The following is an 11,014-nucleotide window of genomic DNA, read 5'->3' as shown; positions in this document are numbered from 1 at the left end:
TAATCTCTGCGTTTTAACTGCAATGGTTTTATTAACGCTTTCATTCGTCATCTCTCTCTCTCTCTCCACTCTCCGCGATGCTCCAACATATGTATTTATTTTGTATAATTAGATGGATATTTGTTCAGATTTTGCAAGGGAGGAAAGAAAAAGATTCAAAATGCAAGTAAAACGCATATATAATTGCACAGGTTCGATATCATCCACCTCCCGTAAAAGCGAATTAAATTTGAGATACAATTTAAATAAATTAAAATATGAAAATTAAATTCATATAAATGTATATTAGAAGACAGAAAGAGGAGAAAAAGTTTTTCTCTTTCGCTATTTAAATAGAAGAAAGCACAAAGAGAGCGGCTTAAAAAGCAGATTTGTTCTTTTTGAATAAATTTTGTGACATCAAATAAAATATATCTTATTCCTTCATAATTGAAATTCTTATAACATCATACATTGCAAATAAGATTTGAATTAATTGTAAGATATACAATTGAAGTTTACTTGAAAAATATGTAAATTTCTTTATTTATATTTTCTCTCCTTGCAATTTTTTAAAAGCGCTTTATATTATTGATTGTTGCAGATTATTTGAATGCTATAATAAGTATTTATCTTCGATAAAAATAATATTCGCAATTTCAAGTTAATAGTTGCTTTCCATTTACATCAAAACTCAAATAATTTTCACTTGTGACGTCATAACTCAGTTAAATGCACGTTCTTTTTGCATGCTGGCAAGTGAGATTCAACTGAGTTTTTATCCACAATCGAGACAGTGTGCTTTAATGAATCTAAATAGACTCACATTAAAAGTGAGGCTACGAATCTGTATTATTATGCGATAGCTTTATTGTCACCAAAATAAACAGGTAAGTACAAAATGACTTATCTTACCTGAGTATAAAATACTCACATAACTGAGTGACTCAGATCACTTGAGTAAATGGAAAGCAACTATAATGACGAAATCTATAACGACGATGAAAGATATCTTTCTGTCATAAAATTTCGGGAAAAGTAAGTAAAAAGAAAGAGTAGAAAGATATGTAAAAACTCGCAACTATGAACAAGACATTTATTTAAAAGCAGCATCCTTTCTGGAATCCTAGAAAGACAAGAAAGTGGTACTGTATTAGCTAATAAAGATAAATTAAAATGCATAAGAAAACATGGGATTTACCCACAGCCTTATAAAGAGGACGTACCTAACTGTGATTAACGAAAATTAAGATTAATTCGATACTTTATAATCTTTAAGTATAGAAACGAGAAAAGAAATATTGCAAATGAGAAAATAATTCGCTCTTTGTGCCAATAAAAAAATTTAGGAAATATAAGAGTAAATCAAAAAGTAAAAAAAAATGAGAGAGAAGTAAAAAAAGAAAAGTGGACATTTTATGTCCCAAGAAGGCTCAACGTGGATTTGTGCTTTGTCGTTGAACCTTTTTGTACTCTTCTCTTTTTCTTTCTAGTTTTCCAATTATAATGTTTGTCTTATTTTTTAATTGCAGAAAGTGAAAGCACATGGTCGGTACGCGAGAGTAGAATATCTTCCGTACCGACCGTTCGCGGAATGCCGCGAATACCGAAGAACCGAAGGACTGGTAGCAGCTACGCGACGGGGACGAGGGGGTGGAGACCCCCCGCTTTCACCTCCCTATGGTTGAATCACGGCGGCGGTGACGCGGACGCTGCAAGTGCTACGAGTAGTGTCAGTATTGAGTCAGTGTGTGTCAGCGTGCTGTCACGTATGTGACAGGTCCGGTCCCTTGCTACGTCCGGACCGTCCGGACTTCGCATCCACTTTACTCCAATAAAGTGTAAACGATCCGCGAGGAAGGATACCTGCGATCAGGACAGGTGTCCTGATCCCGCAGACTGGATATCGTCGACTCGAGATATATTTGCTGACCGCGCTGCTATTCGGGATACTCGAGGATCGCTAGGAAGCTACGAGAATGGAGGTGAGATATTTTCAATTTTTGATTCTGCACGTATTTTTACGCGCGCTCGAGGGAGTCGAGAGAAAAGAGCGTCGATCGAAAAGAGAAACGATCGAAAACGCGTCGAGGAAACGTCTCTTTTTCTTTTCTCTCTCTCTCTCTCTCTCTCTCTCTCTCTCTCTCTCTCTCTCTCTCTCTCTCTCTTTTCTTCTCTCTCACTCTCTCTCTCTCTTTCTTTCCCTCGATTCTCCTTGAACGCGCGCGATTGGGAATTCTTGTTTAGCTGCATCTCATGAATATGCAGCGGACGCTGCGACGCGAACGTGACGTGCTTTTGGAATTTCCCGCAATTCCCGTTTCGCGTCTCGCTTCGCGCGGTTACGATTGCGCGAACGAGTTCCCGGTTCCCGGCTGATAAAAAGCAAAAGGAATCGGATTTATGAAATGGCTCGAGCGGACAGGAGAGACATTCCGAGAGAAATCTGAAAGATGTTGAACAAGAGTCTTGAAAGATACGTAATTAAATGAAAAAAACAAAAAATTCATAGTTATATGTACAATAAATCGCTCATTTGCTGCAACAATGACACAACTAAGAAAACGAAATTTTCCAGAAGATAAGTTTCAATGTTTTTAATTATTAAAATTTTGCAAACAACTAAAAAATGACAATTTTTGAGTTATGTCGTTAATTTAACAAATAAGCGAGAAAGAATAATGCTTATGCTCTCACGTTTCCTTCAGGTATATTAAGCTATCTAAGCCAAATTTTCAGAACACAAAAAATTTTATATGGAATTAATTTGCTAATTATTTGCTATCCAGCCCTTCGTAACTTTTTAATAGCTGGAGCAAAAAAATTAATTTTAAAAGCAAAAAATAGCAAATAATTAGCAAATTAATTCTATATAAAATTTGTTCTGATAATTTGGCTTAGATAGCTTAATATACCTGTTTCCTTCAATGTTTTGAGATTAGTTTCGAAATTTCTGATTTTGTATCTTTCTGTCGTCGATTTAACGATGTAGGTAGACGCCAACAGAAAGAAATATATATAGATACTTGTTTTCCGTGAGATACTTGATACTTTTTATCTTCCATAGAGGAAATGGAAAAAGAAATTTGATAATCTCAAGAATTTCCAATTTTGGGGATTCGAACTGTCATGATTTCGCAAAACCAATTTTTATCGATTTATCTCAATCTACTTTTTACAGAGAAAATCAATTTTATTCATTTTTTATTTATGTTGATTCAATTCTTCTTTCGTCTTTCGCGATTTTTAAGCTCTCGAATGAGCATCTTGAATATATAATATTTCTTCAGATACGCTGTTCGCTGTAGGTTACTAATCACTGATCTCCTAACGGTTAATTAAGAGGTTGGTCTACGGAAGTAACGGTTAGTAGTTAATTAGACTAATGGTTAGTCTCATATGAACCCTAATAATCATACATATTATACCTCAAACTGCTGATTAGTTAGAAAAGACTGTTGATTAGCAATCTACTCTAGAATGAAGGACGAACGTAATCTACGTAAACAATATAGATTTTTTAATCAGCCTCCTTTTTTGAAATTGATCTCATCTATCTCGGTAGTTTTTAAGTTTTTACACGTAAATTATCGCAAACAAACAAGTTTTCGCGGAAACTTATTTTTTCACACGAAACTAAAATCTTATATTCTTTAATTTCGATGTGGATTTTAACAATGCGTAATTTGTGGATTTTTCACAAAAATATATACGGACACGTAAAAGCATTCGCGAACGTTCGTAATATTCATGGTTTGAAAACATATAAATTATGCAACATATAGTGAATATTTATACAAAAACAGCGCTGTGTGCACATGCACGAGCGTAGAGTATATTTAAATTAAATAAATTTGCCAAAATTATACAGCTACTGCCTGAGTTACTTTATTTATTAGTTTCTAATTAGATTTTACTAACAATCGAATTGATACGAAATTAGCCCATTTTATCATACAACACCTTTTCTTCCTTGCAATAAATTTTAAAATTATTATTTCTTAACCTTTTCGTTTCCATTGTAGCCATATGGCTGCGTATTTAGAATTATGAAATAAAATATTGTTGCTGTCTATATTTTCATATCGGTGAATATATGTATATTAGTTCCTTAGTCTTTTCTACGACTGTCACGACTTTACGTTTGTATAGATAACACGTATGTACATATCTTGATACGTATTTTACAACTCGGTAAAATAAGGTAAAATAGAATGTTTTAGTTATTGTCGTTACGGCTTGGTGATAAGAGTTATCATAAATACAATAAAGTCTTGCAAAATAACTTTCTTGAAATATTTTATGACTTATCAAAGTTAAAAATAAAGGTTTTCATCATATACAATAATTTCACAATGCAAACTCTATTATACATAGTATAATAAAATAAAAATAAAATACGTAGAAAAGTTCTTAAACGAAAGAATATAAACAAATACTTTGTTTGTATAGCTATTAAATAATTTGAGAATAAAAGAGTTAATATTCCGCGGCACTGTTCTGGATAAACTTTTTTTGTAAGTATATTAAAAATTAAATAGTTAAATATTAAATAATCTGAATATTAAAAATTCAATATAATTAATGCTGCTGTGTAGCAAATATATTTCCCCTTTTCTCCCAGTTAATTGTTCTTATTGACCATACACTACATTATGTATTATCTTTTTTGCATTTTATATAATGAATACATAGTAGATTTGTTTCTATATAGGTTGTGCAATTGCATATGATTCTTGCCATTTTACTATAACTTCCATTTTACTTTTTCTTTACACGTCTTTGATTTCTTGCGATTCATATTGATGTAATTAGGAAAATAACTTGTATGACACATGCAGTGATTAGGCAAAATTAACTGAGCAAAATTTACATTTTAATTTCGGAACATGACTGTTGTATACTTTCGTAATATATCTCTCACTTCAATAAAAAATTTCTATACAATATTGTGTGTGTGTGTGTGTGTGTGTGTGTGTGTGTGTGTGTATCTGTGTGCGCGTGCGCACTATTTAATGTTGATTTAAGAAATGCACAAATTTTATCTAGACGTGCTGTATATAACTCATGCTATCATGTACAAACATTATTATGCAATGCATATGTACAATATACTGTTATTCGAGTACTTTCATATGCTTGTTCAGCTTAAACTTAAAAATTGTAAAGTTACAACAAACTCGGTTAAGTAAATGTCCCAATTATTGACGGTGTCCCAATTTATGACAATCGCACTCATTTTCCTTAATAAATCAACTAATACGGATCCAATATTTATTCTAAATATGTATTCAGACTCTAAATTTTATTTATATTCGATTATAATACATTTTGAATAAAATTAAAAGCCGTAATGAATGTTAAAACATCATAATTACAAGCGTACACTGACGGCGACAGTCTGAACGCAGTTGCTCTCCGTCATCTTAGAAACTGACTGTTGATTCGAGATGTCTGTTTGCTGGGTCTATGCAGTTATGCTTTAAATAACTTGAAGTAAGTGAATTGTTTTGTCAAGTCGAGAGAAAGTTAAGAATATTTCTAAGCAGAAAAATATCAAGGTTCGTAATTTTCGTAGTTAATTCATATATGTCACTAATCGGTATTAGAATATCTATTTGTTCCTATTACTGACAACTCCGAAATAAATACATATAAAATGATATAAACGTATCTATTTCTAAAAAGAACATGTAGTTTATAAATCTTATTTATTATAAAGTTAAAAAATAGCATCAATATCATAACTTACCTCTGTACAATTTAATAAATAGTATAAATGTAAGTTCTTAACCTATAAGTTATCATGTTTAAGTCAGTAATAGGAACACTCATATAATTCTGTACCAATTTATGATATCCGAGTAACTATTATACTGTTCCGAAGAGAAAACTGTCACGGGAGGAGGAGGCTCCTTAACCTCTACAAGACCGGCCCCTTTTTTGGACGATCTTTTTAGTTTTAGTGCTAGAACATTTTTGTCCTTGTCAGTTGAACTACGAAAAAGACGGCGCCACTCCAACGCCTAATATTAGGCTTCCAGTCCCGGAGAGGTTAGTGTGACTCCCGCAAAAGTGTGAGTACCTGGCGATGCCGGCGATAAATAAATTATGTTAAATACAAAACGGTATTATTAAATGTGTTTAATATTTCTTATAAAAACAGTAATATCAGTAATATATAATCAGTAATAAGAATGTTAATATATATACCTTTTGTCAGTAATAGGGACGTTTATATGTTTGTCGCCTGTCAGAGGCATGTATATGTTATAAATTGGGACAAAACCAAACTGAAATGTCACTAAATAGTACTTCAGCTACTTTTGAGAAAATATTATAAACAAATTAAAATCTGTCCATAAATAAAAAAAAGATAACACAATTAAAATCCCAAATGTTCAAGCTGTCTAACAAAATCAATTTTGTATACCTTCTTTAACATGTATATTATTAATTTATCAATTTATTATTACGATGAGGTTACTACGTCACTAATTGGGACATTTACCTTAATATTTTCATTTTGAAGGAAAGATCAATTCTGAGTTGGTAAACAATTTAACAGGTAAAATAGTTTGTTTGAGATTCCTAACAAATGAGGTAGAAGCACTCCTGTAGAATTACAAGATACTTTCCCAATTTTCTGTTTGCACATTAATTAATATAAAATAATAATCTTATATCTTATACAAACAACATCAAGAAATATCTATTGATAATGTACTGGAAATTTTACTCGATTCAACTATATCATCAGTCTCAGGTTTGATGAAGTATAACGTATAATATGTGACATTTGCAACAAAAGCGAAAAAATCTACGAAGAAAGGTAGCTTGTTGGGTCTTGTTGTATCGCTCTGCTTGCCAGAAATAGTAAATTAGAAGAAACTGGATTTTGCTGACTTTTTCAACTTCATACCTATTTGACATATGAATGCACCGCTATAATTTATTTTGTTAGAAATGAATTATCCGATTGATGGGAGAGCAAATGAAATCGAACAGCTTACTTTGCCTTTGTAGAGAGTAATCAGATTCAATCATTAAATCGATTGTGATTGCGCCACTGTGTGCTTAATATACAGATTATGTGATGAATGTGATGATATACTTATTTCGATGTAAAAGATCAGCATATGACGCTAAATATGATACTAAATATGAAATTACTAACTACATTACAACTGACTTATAATAATTAAATTGTTATATAAGAATTATACTATATAAGAATTAAATTGCTAATTTCAACAAATGAAGAAATAATTTTCGGTATTTGATTACTTTAAATATCAAAACAATATTTTCTTCTACATCCATCTGTTTTTATATTATGCCGTACACTGTTGGAAAATTTGTGTTAAATATAACATAAATCACATGTCCAAAACGGTCCACTCAAATTTTTGTGTTAATTTAACATAATATGGATGTGTTAAGTGGTAACACTGATATTATGTTAAAATATTTCAACAGAAAGGAAATGTAATTCTGATCGTAATTTGAAGTTAATTATGTGTACAATTAACATAACTTTTATGTTGAAGTTGAGATTGTAAGATAAAATCAACACTCTATTTCTGTAAATTTTTATTCCTACTTCTTTTATAGAGTAAAATCAACATTCTTTTTCTGTAAATTTTAATTAATAAATACGTTCAAATTGTGTTACTTTAACATATTTTTTAAGTTATTTTAATTATTTTACATTTTGAATTTGTAAAATTCAATTAACATAGCAGGCATATGTTAAATCTACACACGTATGTGTTGATTATTTTACACAAAAATTTTAACAAGGACTTTTTTTAACACACAGGACCTCTATTTTCAACAGTGTATGTTGAAAATAGACTTGCATATTATATTAAAAACACGCATATTGCATTAATAAAAACAAGTAAAAATATATTTACAAATATTGCTTAATATGACATTTTATGTCTGCTTTATTTAAACTAATTATTGTTAAATCTAATTATTACATACTAGATTTAAAAAACAAATAAACGCGGAATTAATTATTGTATATAAGTCTAGTAATGAATAACAATTACAATTTCTGTTTCCGTTCACAATATAAAAGGCCTCAAAGGAGTTAAAGTATAATAAAGTTAGAAATTCCAAGTATATTTTTTATACACAAAAAAGGACGTCTCTCATATTTTATATTAAATTTTATTTATATAATTTATTACAATATATTTCCTATTATTAAATATTGAATCTGATAAACTATACAACGAGCTAAATTAACGTCACATCGCGCGAACTCGATACATTTATAAATCCATCTCAAACAAGCAAGAATTAATTCTTCCTTTCGTCTCCGCAACATAAAGACCCCGAAAAGGTCGAATGAGGGCAGAGAGCACATCTGCACGATGCGACGCGGCGCATTTTCGGATCCGACCGACTCGAACCTCGTTCACCCTGGGGTCCGACGATCCGAGAGGGGGCCGGAGGATACGAAGGGCCCCCCGATAGAGAGAGGGTCTTACTCGCACAATGCGCGACGCAACCGTAAACCGTGAGCAGAGCGAGAACACGCGGGAGTCCGTTCGGCAGCCGCGACAACGACAAACCACGTTGGTGGTGATGACGGCGATGGTGGTGGTTGGTGATGGTAGTGGGGAAGCAGGGTGGGTAGAGAGAACATTTAATTTGAGCTTGCGAGGAAGTAGTTGATTGGAGATGCGAGGTACGACTCATTGGCGGGCGAGCAGTTGCAGCTTGACCGTCGGTCTCGTTAGACCTGCCGGAAGATCCCCTCGCTGAGATCGCGACCCGCCGCGATCCCGATTTCGCGAACGATTTCGCGGACGCACGTGTGCACATTTTTTTTTTGGTGTGCGAAACTGTTCTTCTTTTTTTTTTCAAAGCCCTTTTACGAGTTCCGGCGATGAGCTTGACCGACTCCGATCGGCCTCGCTGTCGCGCGCAAATTCGCAAGTTCCACGTTTATCGAGCGGCCAGGTGAGAAGCGACAATCAAGTTATCTCCGACGAGCGAGCTGTGGTCAGTCCAGTCGACAACGATGCGCGATGATAAGTTCTAGATCTTGGGATTGAGTGCAGCTCACGCAGGTACTCCTTCGCGTTATCACTGAGAATAGTCGATGATAATTTGTCGTGTGCTTAGTGCGCCTCGTGACCTGTAACATTTCGTTCTAAACTTAGCTCTGGTTGGATTCTATGTAGGACGTGTGTACACATCTCTTGCGTACGGTCTACCTGTTTCAATACCCCAATGAAAACTTTGGCAGGTTTGGAGGGGGGAGGGGTAGTGCAAAATACGTACCTCTACCGACTTATTGTCGTAAAATCTAATTTCGAAAGCGATATATTTCAAAAAGATCAGATTAACAAAAAAATAACGAGCATTTCTCATAGTCGCGTCATAATTCTCTTATATTTTTTATAATATATTTTCAGTCTACTTTTTTGACGGAATTTAGAGTTACACGTCAAAAAATTAGAAGAGAAGGGGACGCGACGTGCCCGTAAAAAAATGTAAGAGACGAACGTAATGTACATACAATGGTAAATATGCAAATTTAGTATTGTTTATCTCGCCCTCTAGCACGCCCATGTACCACGTTTATATACATAATTCAGCTTCATGCGTAACTAATTAACATAATACGGCTCGAATTTTTTATTTGCCAGCTATAATTAAAATATCTGTCTGTCGCGATTGTCATATATCTTTCTTCTTTCCTTTTTTATTTCGCGTTGTTGCAACATGCAACGGCAGTTTTGTTGCCGGTATATTTCACCGAACATTGAACCGACAAATCGACCGTAAACGTGTTTTATCTAACGTTACGTGAAAACGGATATTCTCGATAACGAAAAAGTATATCGGCATATATCTAAAAATTACAGCTTTTGGAAAAGATAGCTAACCGTAATGATTATTACGCTTGCTGCGTCGAAAAATTACGAATGCGGCCGAACGTAAATATTCATTTTTTTTTCCGAGCAACGACTGTAGTCGGAATGTGCACTATTCGATGCGTCGAATAATGGTGCCGATAGCACCTGTATGTTTGCACATTAAGTTGTAGATAATTCCATTTATCAACAGATAGAAAACGCATTATCTGTCGTATCTCGGATAATTTTTACCTCGTAATATCCGACACAGTAGTTATTACATAATTTATCAAACTATACCACAGTTTATTAATATTAATACGTATACACATGACGCGTTAAAAGGCTAATGAAAACTTTACCAATTTATAAACTTTTGAATCAGATTGTGGGAACTGTCATTCGCTGATCTGCCGAAATTGATTGCGCTATTGTGCAGCAATATCGCTTTCAAGACAGATTTAACTATCTGTTGAATCCTTTACTGCCGTCGGCGCACGTGAGAGAATCTACGAAATGTTTCTTACAAATACTTCGCACCCAATTAATTGCAATCGAAGCTCATTCGTTTATTCGCTACTTTAATAATCAGCTTCTTGACGATAAATAAAATAATTTATTTTTTTGTAATATGTAATTGTACACAGAAAAAAAAGAAGTGTCAAATCAACACTGATAAGCTTGTATATATGCAATATATAATCTTGAAATGAGATTATATTGCGTTAAACGAAGAAAACTTGCTTGAATGAATGAAGTCATTTATATAGTTAAATGAAGTTTTATATGGTTCAATAAAAAAGAAGTTGAAATCAAAAGTTAAAATTCTTATAAAAAGATTATATATTCTTGTGTACATACAAGTATATCAGTGCTGATTTGATACTTCTTTTTTTTCTGTGTACATGTTCCTCTATAATTATCTTGCTATACTTATTTATTAAAATTCGGACGGAAGATAAATTCAGAAGGAAAACCGATCGAAGATTGATCTCAAGATCGTATTGCAACTGCATTTTGCGTTTTTATTTTTAAATTTTAATTTAATTTAATTTAATTTTTAATTAATTAATTAAATTTAATTTTTAAGATTTAAAATTATAATTGAGATTAAAAAGAAAGATATCACGCTCTGGATTTTTTATTCAGAAAAC

The 11,014-nt window shown here is 32.9% G+C and overlaps 1 protein-coding gene across 3 annotated transcripts in view; it reads left to right on the top strand.

Annotated features, from left to right (window-relative positions):
* The first annotated feature begins 1,730 nt into the window (after positions 1–1,730).
* LOC139777884 (phospholipid phosphatase 1) overlaps positions 1,731–11,014 on the top strand; it is a 35,923-nt gene continuing 26,639 nt past the window's right edge. Inside the window, exon 1 of one of the 3 annotated variants that reach the window (XM_071715553.1) lies at positions 1,731–1,964. In XM_071715553.1, coding sequence (XP_071571654.1) covers positions 1,959–1,964 — 6 coding nt within the window. In that variant the 5' untranslated portion in view covers positions 1,731–1,958. Of the gene's footprint in view, positions 1,965–8,649; positions 9,069–9,506; positions 9,525–11,014 lie in introns of those variants that run through there. The other 2 variants (XM_071715556.1, XM_071715554.1) reach the window with 2 other exon arrangements.

Source organism: Temnothorax nylanderi, unplaced genomic scaffold, assembly GCF_030848795.1.
Source record: "Temnothorax nylanderi isolate EJ_2023f unplaced genomic scaffold, tnyl_v1.0 TNYL_tig0167_pilon, whole genome shotgun sequence".
Taxonomy (NCBI): domain Eukaryota; kingdom Metazoa; phylum Arthropoda; class Insecta; order Hymenoptera; family Formicidae; genus Temnothorax; species Temnothorax nylanderi.
Note: the sequence above shows the minus strand (reverse complement) of the source record. Positions and strands in the feature narration are given on the sequence as shown.